The 13,965-nt window shown below is 43.2% G+C and overlaps 2 protein-coding genes and 1 pseudogene across 2 annotated transcripts; all 3 read left to right on the top strand.

The window, feature by feature from the left end:
* The first annotated feature begins 432 nt into the window (after window positions 1-432).
* LOC137914228 (protocadherin alpha-3 pseudogene) lies at window positions 433-3,091 on the top strand (annotated as a pseudogene).
* A 517-nt stretch (window positions 3,092-3,608) lies between these two features.
* Window positions 3,609-6,196, top strand: LOC137914227 (protocadherin alpha-12-like). The gene is made up of 2 exons (XM_068757832.1): window positions 3,609-6,011; window positions 6,185-6,196. The coding sequence occupies exons 1-2, from the start codon at window positions 3,609-3,611 to the stop codon at window positions 6,194-6,196; spliced, it is 2,415 nt and encodes an 804-aa protein (XP_068613933.1).
* A 486-nt stretch (window positions 6,197-6,682) lies between these two features.
* Window positions 6,683-9,085, top strand: LOC137914226 (protocadherin alpha-5-like). Its single transcript, XM_068757831.1, has one exon. The coding sequence runs from the start codon at window positions 6,683-6,685 to the stop codon at window positions 9,083-9,085; it is 2,403 nt and encodes an 800-aa protein (XP_068613932.1).
* The last annotated feature ends 4,880 nt before the right edge of the window (window positions 9,086-13,965 follow it).

Below are 13,965 nucleotides of genomic sequence, written 5' to 3'. Positions count from 1 at the left end.
ATTACATGACTTTTTTTTATTGCAGGACAACGTTAAACGACTTTGCTTTATTTATTATGTCATTGTGGATACATTGTGGTGACTTTTAAGTGTTTAATTTCTGGCTTTAATGTATGTTCCCTGCACTCTGAATGTTTTTGCCGGGAACTGCATGCGAGGAGCTGGACTGTGTTTGGACACTTTAGTTTAGAATGTAGTTGCTTAGAATCAACACAAGATGTCGTTGGAGACCATGAATCAGAATATTTCTAGAAAATCTCCTCATTTCGGATTTGGAGACGTGAAATCGGCATCGACCATTGAAAGCGCCATTCTGTTTACGGCGTTGCGTGGAGGACGGCTGGATTTTAGACGGAGCGATCAGATTTAATATCAATCAAATTCTCAGGGGATTAATGACTGATTCGCTTTTACTCCTTTACTGCACCGAGGATGTCTAAACGAAGACAACAAGAACAAGCCTGGATTCTTATTCTTGCGCTGCTTTGTCTTTGTGACTGCTGCGCCTCGCAGATTTCTTACTCCATTTCAGAGGAGATGAACAAAGGTTCCGTTGTTGGCAATATCGCGAAGGATTTGAATTTAAATGTCCAAGATCTGGATACAAGGAATCTACGGATTGTTTCGAGCTACAGCCACAAATACTTGGACGTGGATTTGCGGACCGGAAACACCTTTGTTAACGAGAGAATAGACAGAGAGGAGTTGTGTCCTAATACGGTAAAATGTTCATTGAAATTGCAAGCAGTTCTGGACAACCCAATGACCGCACACAGGATTGAAGTGCATGTTTTAGATATAAATGATAATTATCCCGTTTTCACTGAGCAATCGTATATATATAATATTACTGAATTGTTATTAACAGGGGATCGTTATCTCCTCCCGATAGCAGAAGACGCAGACACGGGCAGCAACACAGTAAAGACCTACAAGCTGAGCCAAAATGAATATTTCTCTCTGGATGTACAGAGCGGTGGAGAACACGGAGTGTCCGCCGAGTTGGTGCTGCAGAAAGCATTAGATCGAGAGAAACAGCCAGTAATTAAGCTCATTCTCACCGCCGTGGATGGAGGAAAACCTGCTAAATCCGGTACGTTACAGATAAATATTAATGTGTTAGATGTAAATGACAATGCACCAATATTCAGTAAATCTCTATATAAGGTCCGTGTCAGAGAAAATACAAGTCCAGCAACACTCGTCATTAAATTGAATGCAACAGATTTAGATGAAGGCATGAACAGTAAGATCATGTATTCATTTATCAAACGAGGAAATATTGATCCATCGAATATGTTTAGTCTAAATTCAGAAACAGGAGAAATCAGCGTGAAGGGGACTTTAGACTATGAAGAGACACCTGCTTATGAAGTTAGAGTTCAGGCAATGGATCAAGGAATCACTCCCCGTAGCGCACACGCTAAACTACTAATAGAGATAATTGACGTGAACGACAATGCGCCAGAAATATCAGTGACGTCACTGATGACCCCAGTAAAAGAAGACGCAGAGCTGGGGACAATCGTTGCTTTGGTTACCGTCAGTGATGAAGACGGAGGAAACAATGGTGTAACTCACTGTAATGTTGTTGGGTCTGTTCCGTTTAAACTGAAGTCCAACTACAAGAATGATTATTCATTGGTAGTCGATGGTCCACTGGACAGAGAAAACATTGATCTTTATGACGTCACCATTACTGCCACGGATGAAGGGAATCCACCTCTGTCCAGTACCACGGTCGTTACTGTTCACGTGTTTGATGTTAATGATAACGCACCTCGATTTATGGATTATGTCATTAATGTTTACGTGAAAGAAAACAGTCCAACAGGATTTGTTATTCACACTGTAAATGCATTTGATTCTGATTTGGACAGTAACGCAAAATTGTCGTACAAATTATTAGATAATTATTCGAAAAATATTCCGATTTCTTCAATAATTAACATCAACTCAGAGACCGGAGATATAGTCAGCCTGCAGTCTTTTAACTACGAGGAGTTAAAAACGTTCCAGTTCAAAGTTCAGGCCACAGACTCTGGTGTTCCTCCGCTCAGCAGCAACGTGACCGTCAACGTTTTAATCCTGGATGAGAATGACAACAGTCCCGCGATCCTTCCTCCATATTCTGAGCACGGCTCCGTGAACAGTGAGAGCATCCCCTACTCTGCTGAAGCGGGATACTTTGTGGCAAAGATCAGGGCTGTGGACGCAGACTCTGGATACAATGCGCTGCTTTCTTATCACCTGTCTGAGCCCAACGGAAACAAGCTGTTCCGGATCGGAACCAGCACCGGGGAAATCAGGACTAAGAGGAGGATGAGTGACAATGACCTGAAAAGTCACCCCTTGGTGGTTTTGGTCTCTGATAACGGAGAACCCTCCCTGTCAGCTACTGTGTCTATTGATGTGGTGGTGGTTGAAAGCACAGCTGACATCCAGACTCCGTTCAGACATGTGCCCATAAAGGAGGAGAGCTTCTCTGATTTAAACCTCTATCTGCTGATCGCCATTGTGTCTGTGTCCGTGATCTTTCTGCTGAGCCTCATCACGTTAATAGCTGTCAAATGCCACAGGACAGACAGTTTCAGCAGCTACAGCGCCCCCATGATCACCACCCACCCTGACGGGAGCTGGTCCTACTCGAAATCTACTCAGCAGTATGACGTGTGTTTCAGTTCAGACACGCTGAAGAGTGACGTAGTGGTTTTCCCCGCACCGTTTCCACCAGCTGATGGTGATCTCATCAGTATTAACGGAGGAGACACTTTTACCGCAACTCAGACTTTACCGAATAAAGAAAAGGTGAGTTGATTTTAACCGATTGACCGCTATCGTGGCATGTAGCATATTAGATATTCTATTGAGTTATAATATCCGAGTGTTTTTCAATAATGCTGATTTTTTTTTTCTTGGATGGTCGGATAAGGTTGTGATACAGCGTGTTAACATTGGTGGATGTAAATCTCTCATCTAGGTTTTCTCTTAATTTAAGTCACTGAATAATATATTAATTAGATTGATGCTAGATAACAGCGATTTTATGTGGAGTGCATCTACATCCATTATATGTTTCTTTAAAAGATAATAGCGATTCTGTGTGTAATATAATTCGAAACAATCGAATAATAGTCGTCTGCACGAAAGAAGTTACGTTCGAGTTACGGTAAACGCGTTGTACTGCAGGAGACTGAAAATGCCACGGCGCTGAAATCTTGGTGACATGTTTTTGTGCTATAGTGGCGGGTCTGAATATAATTTATTCGTATTTATATCTGAATAGCAGAAAATGCTTCATTTTTTCTTTATGTTTTTCTCTAGTAGCAAGCAGATTATATATATTTTTTTACGTATGCTCCAGAAACCGTTTACCAATCTTGCAGGTTTTACGCATTTAATCATATGAACATATAAAACATTATTATTTTTAATAATGAAACACTAGACTTGCATTCGGTGTCGCTGGACACCGTATTATTTGTGCAGCTCGTTTTATCATCCAGACTCCTCCCCGAGCGAAACGTCCCCGCCGTGCTTTCTCAGGAATCACACGCACAATGGCCACAGGACAGCGAAGGCTGCATCTCTTCCCGTAAAGAGTGGAAATGTTTCGAAGCGAATGTCGTTTTATTTCGATAGCAGTGATGGGACGTGGAGGACTATTATTTCCGTTGTGGATACAATTAATATTTTTGCTTTGTATATGGCATGGATCATCGGCGCAGCTCTCGTTCTCCGTTTCTGAGGAGGTTGACAAAGGAACGGTCGCCGGGAATCTCGCTAAGGAATTACGTATCAATGTGCAGGAGCTGGAAAAACGGGATTTACGAGTTGCATCTGGGAATTCTAAGAAATACTTCGACGTGGATCTAATGACCGGTGCTCTGTATGTCTGCGATAGGATTGATCGCGAAGCGCTGTGTCCGAATTCGGCAAAATGCGCCTTGAATATCGAAGCCATTCTGAGCCATCCGCCTCATCTGCATCGCATAGAAGTGGAAATCATTGATATTAACGACAATTCGCCATATTTTCTTGAAAAAGAGAATATTTTCAATATTTGGGAGTCTTCTGTTCTCGGGGAGCGGTTTCTTCTTCCTGTGGCAAACGACGCAGACACGGGCAGCAACGCGGTAAAGAGCTACAAGCTCAGCTCTAATGAATATTTCTCATTAGACGGACAACAGAGTGAGTCTGCTGAATTAGTGCTCCAAAAATATTTAGACCGGGAGAAACAGTCTGTTATTCACCTTACGTTAACTGCTCTGGATGGAGGAAAACCCACCCGGTCAGGGACATTAAAAATAGTGGTGCATGTAATGGATACAAACGACAATGCCCCAGTATTCAGTCAGCCTCTGTATAAAGCCACGGTTACTGAAAATGTTCCATTTCAGACATCCATACTGAGTGTAAGTGCGACAGATTTAGATGAGGGAATAAATGGGGAAATAGTGTATTCATTTATTGAAAGGGGGAATTTTAATCCACAAAATGTCTTCTCCATTAATCCAGACACGGGAGAAATATCTGTGAAAGGAAACATAGACTATGAGGAGAATACAGCGTATGATATTAGAATACAGGCAAACGATAAGGGTACGCCTTCAAAACGTGTGCATGGTAAAGTGTTAGTGGAGGTGATTGATCTAAATGACAATACACCCAAAATCATGATCACCTCTCTTATGAGTCCAGTTAAAGAAGATGCTCATATAGGGACAGTGGTGGCTTTGGTCACTGTGACGGACAGAGATGGGGGCAAAAATGGCATCACCAGTGCTAACATTATTGGAATTGTGCCTTTTAAACTCAAACTTAATTATAAAAATTACCATTCATTAACAGTTGATGGACCCCTTGACAGAGAGAAGGATTTCCAGTATAATGTAACGATTATGGCCACCGATGAAGGCACTCCACCTCTCTCGAGCACAAGTGTTATCTCTCTCCATATTTCTGATGTGAACGACAACGCCCCTCTATTTGCAGAGCCTATAATTAATGTATATTTAAAAGAAAATAGTGCAGTTGGAGGTACTGTCTGTACTATAACTGCAGTTGATCCTGATGTAGAAAAAAATGCTAAAGTAACATACTCATCATTAAATGACATTTCAAAGGGTATTCCCATAACATCTGTTATAAATATTAATTCAGAGACAGGAGATATAGTCAGCCTGCAGTCTTTTAACTACGAGGAGTTGAAAACATTCCAGTTTAAAGTTCAGGCCACAGACTCTGGTGTTCCTCCGCTCAGCAGCAACGTGACCGTCAACGTTTTAATCCTGGATGAGAATGACAACAGTCCCGCGATCCTTCCTCCATACTCTGAGCACGGCTCCGTTAACAGTGAGAGCATCCCCTACTCTGCTGAAGCGGGATACTTTGTGGCAAAGATCAGGGCTGTGGACGCAGACTCTGGATACAATGCGCTGCTTTCTTATCACCTGTCTGAACCCAACGGAAACCACCTGTTCCGGATCGGAACCAGCACCGGGGAAATCAGGACTAAGAGGAGGATGAGTGACAATGACCTGAAAAGTCACCCCTTGGTGGTTTTGGTCTCTGATAACGGAGAACCCTCCCTGTCAGCTACTGTGTCTATTGATTTGGTGGTGGTTGAAAGCACAGCTGACATCCAGACTCAGTTCAGACATGTGCCCATAAAGGAGGAGAGCTTCTCTCATTTAAACCTCTATCTGCTGATCGCCATTGTGTCGGTGTCCGTGATCTTTCTGCTGAGCCTCATCACGTTAATAGCTGTCAAATGCCACAGGACAGACAGTTTCAGCAGCTACAGCGCCCCCATGATCACCACCCACCCTGACGGGAGCTGGTCCTACTCGAAATCTACTCAGCAGTATGACGTGTGTTTCAGCTCAGACACGCTGAAGAGTGACGTAGTGGTTTTCCCCGCACCGTTTCCACCAGTTGATGGTGATCTCATCAGTATTAACGGAGGAGACACTTTTAGCAGAACTCAGACTTTACCTAAGTCAGAAAAGGTAAGATGCAATCATTGCCAATATTTTCTTATTATTACTTTTCAAATTATGGCAGACTCTCTTAATGTATCAACATCAGTTCAGCAGTCCTTTAGAATAGTGGAAGAAGTGTCTTTGCAGCCTGCTTGTTCTTGCTTGTACGATGACTTTGGGTGCTATGTGTTATTGTCAAGGGGCCTTGTTGAACATCTTCTATTATTGTGTTGTCATTAACAATGATGCAGGTGTGTGTGTGTGTGTGTGTGTGTGTTAATAAGTGACTTGTTGAAGAACAATTTCAAACCCTTTGCAACATTTGTGTATCTATACACACTTAATTTTTAATACCATGTCTCTCCTTATTCTGTATTTAAGTGCATTCAGATATTTGCTTTTCAGTTGTTGGGTATAAAATAAATATTTCTGAGTTATTTATTCATACGTGTAAAATCAAATCAAATAATATTCCCTGTTTTAGATTTCCTTGCTTCTTACGCCAACATTACCACAAGATGTCGCTATTAGCTCACAGCGGTCAAATACTGATTCGTTGTGACTCTCCTCTCTTCTGGAAAAGGTTTGCACTTCTTTGTTCGTCGTATAGAAGGACAGAGCATTCTTATTTTTTAAGGGTCATGTTACTGTCTGGGTGATTGCCTCTCCTATAGCGTGACAAATAGGATACCAACACAATGCAACAAGACGCTATATTTCGGCAGTGGATTTATTTTTTCTTCCACCTATCTCACATATGGAGTATCGGAGCAGCGCAGATTGTGTATTCTGTTATGGAGGAATCGAGCCCCGGTACCACTGTGGGTAACTTGGCCAAGGACTTACATCTAAATATGCAGGAACTGGAAACTCGAGGATTTCATATTTCAGGACCGAATACAAGATATTTCGAAGTGAATGTTCAGAGTGGGATACTTTTAGTGAAAGACCGCATAGACCGAGAGGAGATCTGCTCTCGGAATGCGAAGTGTTCTCTCGAATTGGAAGCCATTGTGAAGTCTCCGCTGAACCTCTATCGTTTTGAGGTTAAAATGTTGGATATAAACGACAACGCGCCGGCTTTTCGGACACCCGGAATTATTCTGAACGTCTCTGAATCAGCCTTTTCGGGTGAAAGATTCGCGCTACCGAAAGCATTTGACGCAGATGTCGGCAGCTATGCGGTTATGGGCTATAAACTGAGTCCAAACGAGCATTTCACCCTGGACGTACAGAATGGCGGAGAGTCGACAATATCCGCTGAAATGGTGCTGCGTAAAAGCTTAGACCGTGAAAAACAGTCCGTTATCAGATTGACGCTGACAGCTGTTGATGGTGGAAAACCTCCTAAATCAGGAACGTTGCGTATCACAGTCAATGTCCAAGATGTAAATGATAATATTCCAATTTTTGACAAGGCGCTGTACAAAGCCGTAGTGCCCGAGAATACGCCGTATGGCGCGACTGTCATATCTCTGCATGCTCGGGATCTAGATGAGGGTGTAAATGGTGAAATATTGTATTCTTTTATTAACCAAGACAATGATAATAGTGTTGATATATTTTCCATTAACCCTACGACGGGAGAGATTACGGTAAACGGTGAATTAGATCACGAAAAAAGCAACGCAGTTGAAATTCGGGTTCAGGCAAAAGACAAAGGATCAAGTCCAAGAGCATCTCATTGTAAAGTGCTCGTTGAAATCATTGATGTTAATGACAATCCACCAGAAATAACAGTAACATCGTTAGTGGACGTAGTGAGGGAAGACGCGCCGCTAGACACGATGGTCGGACTTATAACGGTGAGAGACAACGACGCAGATAAAAACGGCGCCGTGCAGGTTAGAATAGTGAATCCTGTTCCGTTTAAAATAAAGAACACATACAAGAATCATTATTCTTTGGTCGTAGACGGGACTTTAGACAGAGAAGGTGCGTCGCACTACAATGTAACAATAACAGCGATCGACGAGGGGGACCCGCCTCTTTCTGGCACAAGTGTTGTCACGGTGCACGTTTCTGATGTTAATGACAACGCACCACGTTTCAAAGATCCTGTGATAAACGTTTTCCTCAAGGAGAATAGTCCCGTGGGCGCCGTTATATATGCTATAACTGCAGATGACCCCGATGTAGATGAAAATTCGAAATTAACGTTTTCAGTCATTAACAATAATCGGAAATACAGTTTGATTGGGTCTGTTGTAAACATCAACTCAGAGACAGGAGATATAGTCAGCCTGCAGTCTTTTAACCACGAGGAGTTAAAAACGTTCCAGTTTAAAGTTCAGGCCACAGACTCTGGTGTTCCTCCGCTCAGCAGCAACGTGACCGTCAACGTTTTAATCCTGGATGAGAATGACAACAGTCCCGCGATCCTTCCTCCATATTCTGAGCACGGCTCCGTGAACAGTGAGAGCATCCCCTACTCTGCTGAAGTGGGATACTTTGTGGCAAAGATCAGGGCTGTGGACGCAGACTCTGGATACAATGCGCTGCTTTCTTATCACCTGTCTGAGCCCAACGGAAACAAGCTGTTCCGGATCGGAACCAGCACCGGGGAAATCAGGACTAAGAGGAGGATGAGTGACAATGACCTGAAAAGTCACCCCTTGGTGGTTTTGGTCTCTGATAACGGAGAACCCTCCCTGTCAGCTACTGTGTCTATTGATGTGATGGTGGTTGAAAGCACAGCTGACATCCAGACTCCGTTCAGACATGTGCCCGTAAAGGAGGAGAGCTTCTCTCATTTAAACCTCTATCTGCTGATCGCCATTGTGTCGGTGTCCGTGATCTTTCTGCTGAGCCTCATCACGTTAATAGCTGTCAAATGCCACAGGACAGACAGTTTCAGCAGCTACAGCGCCCCCATGATCACCACCCACCCTGACGGGAGCTGGTCCTACTCGAAATCTACTCAGCAGTATGACGTGTGTTTCAGTTCAGACACGCTGAAGAGTGACGTAGTGGTTTTCCCCGCACCGTTTCCACCAGTTGATGGTGATCTCATCAGTATTAACGGAGGAGACACTTTTAGCAGAACACAGACTTTACCTAATTCAGAAAAGGTAAGATGCAATCCTCCTCACACGGAGTGAAAGTTAAGCTGTCAGCTCTGTTGAGTTGTGTAATAAGTGCCTCATGCAGCCTGCTTTTTTACACTTGTGTGTCTTCTTTGCATGGGCTCTATCCATGGACTTCTTTGTCACAATGGTGCAGTCTTTAGTCCACCGTTCCACAGAGCACATCAGATAAATGGCACGAATAGAAAGTAGTAAAAATATAATGGAAATAATCTTGTGAGTAACATCATGAACAGCAACAGTCACGTTTGTCTGATAGGCTCTGATGTTTAGCCCAAGATATTTGGACTGCATGCTGAGGTTAAGCCAGCACTTTCATCTCACTGCAAAATTGCCGGCTCAAAAATGCTCAAAACCTGTTCGTTTTTTCCACTCCTATCTCCCTTTCCTTATCAAATTTAGCCTGCACACACCCTGTAATGTTTGCTTGATGTAATTCGATTATTATTGGCTCTGTTTTTCATTTGTGAAGATTTGCAACATAGACACGATACGCTCCATGCACCTGGTGCTTTTTCTTTTCCTCCACCAGCACGTTGTCAGACCTCTTTCCCCTCCCCCTCTCTGTCATCGCCACTCCTGCGAAGGGGAGCAGCTGAGAGAACTAACAAGGAATTAACTTCGTCTCTGCAGGCATGATTGCTATATGTTAGGCCACTGGTAAACACGATCCAATATATCGCTATTAATTTTCCGCATGGGAAGATTCGATGCTATTCCGATTTGCTATTGACAAATTACAAAGATGCGACTCGTGTATTTTCTTTTGATTTAATTTGTCGTGTTTAATCTATGGCTTCTTATTGGTGTTTTCCTGCCATATGTGCAATTTTCACTCCTGACACTCGTGGGATGCGTCCACGTTGCCGGTGTCGCTCGCTGTGCAGTGTTTTGTGGTGAATCTATGATGCTTAGTATCACCGAGACGGCGTGACCTCATTTCAGGGAGTGGTACAGCCCAAGCAAACGCAGCCAGAGCTGTCATAACTGCATGTATTCGGTGATGGGTCAGCGTCAGTGAGATCGAACCAGGGCTTATCATTGCTTTCAAAGACACGTTCCACATTGCCGTCGGTGGGTTGAGCTGTGTGAATCTTTGTCAGGGTGGCGATTTAAAGATGGCAGCGCGCAGCATGCGCCACGTCAGTTGTTCATAGCAACCTCGCTCTTTCTCCGGTACAGTCTCTGATGCATACAAGCTCTCCTTACTATGTGGTTCCTGAAACAGTGCCTGGAGCTGTCTCTGCATAAAACTGGTTGGAAATGGCTTCTGTACGCTGCAGTTCTCTGTGAATGTGAGCGGGGGAGGGGCAGGTAATTTTCCGCTCCTTGCTGCAGCAGCAGGGGCTTTCAGCACCGATCTCGGTAACAGCTCCGCTCCACTCTGCTCTGCGGCTGGGCGGGGCCGCCAGCACCCCCCCCCGTCAGTCACAGCCCAGCCACGGATTGTCCTGTTCGTGCTATCATTTGAACATCGTGTGTCAGCGTGGGGGGGGTTGGCCAAGATTAATGTGCTTTGACTGGTCGTTTTAAGTAATAATAATAATAAAAATACACATGAAGAAATTGTGAATCTATCTACAGTATCCAGGTTGAAGCAGACGCTGAGTGGTTTGCAGCCAATGCATTGCAGACCGTCAGTAAAACCTATACAGTAATTTCGCTGGATAATGTACACGGGTTCTGCAGATGGATCAAAAGCAGGTCATTGGATTTAATATGAGCACCATGGTGAATCAGGAATAAAGGAAATTTGGTTATTCTTTATGTCTCTGTCACACACATCTTATGTAGCACTTCCTGTTTTTCTCCTTCGCAAGGGTGTGTCCTTTGTGTGAACGGGGTGAGTGCTGCTATCCGTGGTTACCATGGAGACTGTTCTGAGCCAAAGGGAAATGATGATCTAGTCTGTTTCCAGGGAGCTGCCAGTATATGCCCACCCCCACCCAGCTATCCATCCCAGCATACACTGCACATATGCAACTATAGGAAGGAAACATGGATGCACACAATGGGAGGTGAGAGAGAGAAAGAGAGAGAGAGAGAGAGATTGTGGTGCGCATAGTGAATACATTTTAAAATGGATGGGGGTTTAGATGAAGTCTCAAATATGAAAGCTCAGACTGAAGGCTTGAGCATGAGATAGTGACAAAACTAGAGCTCATGAGGATGAGATGAACCAAAAACACATTCAATGCTTGCCCTGCAGCAGAGTGAAAGCATCACAAGCTTACAATTGGTCACATATAAAGAAAGAAATTATCCCCCACTTCAACCCAAGTGCCCTCTATCCATGTCCCCTCTTATTTGTATTGGGATAGTGTTGCAAACATTAGAATAGCTTTGTCATGCTCAGCCACATAGGATCCAGCCTTTCCTTCTCGGCAAGGATACAAAGCCAGAGGATCCCTAAGAGGGGAGTATGGAAAGCCTGCCTGCATTCCCTGATAGTATTGTTCTGCACTCCAATAAGAATGAGTTTGATTTATTCATAGGATGAACCAGGACAACTAAGGGACTGTTCAACCCTTGCAGGGGCACAGAAGGAAGGATTTGTGCTGCTTTAAGTTCTCTCATGCCCTTTATTTTTTATAATAGCCGTGCACACATGGGATCATCACAAACTAACATACCCAGAGGGTGTTTCCTCCACCCGCTGAGTAAAAGGATTAAAACTGAGAAAGTTCTTGTACATGAGAAAAGTGAAGACATAGAAATGGACAATCAAATCCCTTTTCACAAACATTTTGTCTTGTTAAATATATTGCAGTATAGAGTCTGTTTAATCTGAATTGGTTTTTACCAGACTGACAGTAAGGTTATAAAGTGGTTGCAAAACCTTTGCTGGGATTGAAGTTTGTTTTTTTCTTTTTTGGATGGATTAAAGAATGATATCTGTGATAAAATAATTAAGTTCAACTATCTTTACAGCACGTGGTATTGGCACGCATGGCAATCACCGTGTACATGTAGAGATAAACTGAACTATCATTTATCTTCAAACTGCTTTGTCTCCTCTGAACTCGGGTGGGTGCCTTGCTACGGATTAGAACCGCAGTGATCTCTCTCTCTCTCTCTCTCACTCTCTCTCACTCTCTCTCACACACACACACACACACATGGAGAGAGAGAGAGAGAGAGAGATTGGATTATGCTTTCGTTTCGTTCTAGGGCGGTGAGGAGAGGCTCACGTGTCCAACCCTTGTACTACCGATTTATTCCAATAGAGGGACCAATTTCACTGTCTGCCCCACCTCTATCTGTGTCCTGGGATACAGCATTACTCTCCCTCCCTTTATTACCCTCGCCGAAGGGGAGGCGAGGGTATTGCAATTGGGTCCGTTTGTTTGTTTGTATGTTTGTCTGTCCACGCGCATAACTCAAAAACTAGTAACCCAATCGACTTGAAATTTTTACACAAGCAAGGTTCTGTCCGTGGCTCGGTCCTCCCCGAGAATGGCGTTGATTCTAGAATTATTTTTACATCTGGAATTGTGCCTGTGCTGCAAAGTGTCACTTTAAGAGGGAGGGACACGAATGGCATGATGGGAAAAAGAGTCCAGAAGGAGTCTTGTAGTACGTTCCGGAGCAGCAAGCTAGAGCAGGTTTGGCCCCTCTGATCCGGAAGTCCTGTTTACTGTCTCACAAGATCGAATAGTCTTTTGGAGGCGAGGGTCTGCAATCTCTGATTGTCTTTCTAGTTCAGTTTGTATTCTGTGTGCTTTTGTCTTTATGTGGTAATTTAGGTGGTGAAGTAAGAAGTCTTGCTTCATAATAGCCCACCTATGATCCAGTACTCTGCGGATCTCTGGTGTCATTTGACTCATTAGAAATTGGATGGATTCCAAATAGCAGACTCTTGGGGGATGTAATGTGAATGGTTTTAGAGTGCCCACTTACATTATTAATGAGGTTAACTCTTACTGAAGAAAATGTTATTAATATGGTGATCATGTTGGACTAATGACAGAAAATGGGACAAAGAATGAAAAAAAGAGCTTTAATAGTTAAAATTAGAAGTATCTCTCTTTCCCTTATCTATCACATATTTATCAGTTCCAAGCCTCGTTTTGCCTGAGCCTGTAAAATAAATGAGCGTTTGTGTTTCCACTGATGACATTGTTATGACCTCTGTGTCCTCTCAGCTGCATCTGCAGATTCTGTCTCATGGACAGCTGTAGGAATTTCAAAGAGTTGGTGAGAGATTACTGGGCAAAACATTTAATGAATTTCAATGTGTTAAAAAAACTATGTCATCAGATGATGATGATCAATATAATGATTGTTTTTAAGACAAGATAGTGCAAGTAAACTCCAACCAGTCAATTACCACCATGGAATGTGGTGCATTTATGCATGACAGACAGGAATTATGATGATGACTTTATCTGCAGCACCCTTGAGTGAAACATTAAATAACCCACTGCTCAGCAGCATGGAATATGCCCTTAATGGATGCCTTTGAAATAGGTATTCCAGAGCTGCAGCATACGTCACCGCAGATGAAAGGGGGGAGGGAGTGAGATGAATGTGATAGACAGGTGGAAAGGTCAGATGTAAAACCAGCCCTGTGTTTGTTGTTGATGGGATAAACATTGCCTATTTCCTTTTTTGGATGTTTTACCTACACACAGAGTTCAGCTTCGTAGGGAGACTGACTAAATGTCACAGTTACAGATTACACATGCAGACCATCAGACTTTAGCAAGGGAATGTTTTTACATCACTCCACAGTCAGGTAAACATGCCGGAGAAAGAAACCCTTGCAAAATATTAAGTGTTGCAGTATATGCTTCCACAAATACTGCAAAATAGATTATATGATTAGTCTAAAATACACCCATCTTCTTAGGAATGCTATAGAAAGTGATTATTTTGTGAACATCAGGTACTTT

The sequence above is a fragment of the Brachionichthys hirsutus genome, unplaced genomic scaffold (assembly GCF_040956055.1).
Source record: "Brachionichthys hirsutus isolate HB-005 unplaced genomic scaffold, CSIRO-AGI_Bhir_v1 contig_1476, whole genome shotgun sequence".
NCBI lineage: Eukaryota > Metazoa > Chordata > Actinopteri > Lophiiformes > Brachionichthyidae > Brachionichthys > Brachionichthys hirsutus.
This window is presented reverse-complemented; position numbering and strand designations above follow the sequence as displayed.

Coding starts and splice junctions, on each gene's coding strand:
- LOC137914226 (XM_068757831.1), top strand. CDS start 6,683: ATGCAACAAGACGCTATATTTCGGCAGTGGATTTATTTTTTCTTCCAC.
- LOC137914227 (XM_068757832.1), top strand. CDS start 3,609: ATGTTTCGAAGCGAATGTCGTTTTATTTCGATAGCAGTGATGGGACGT.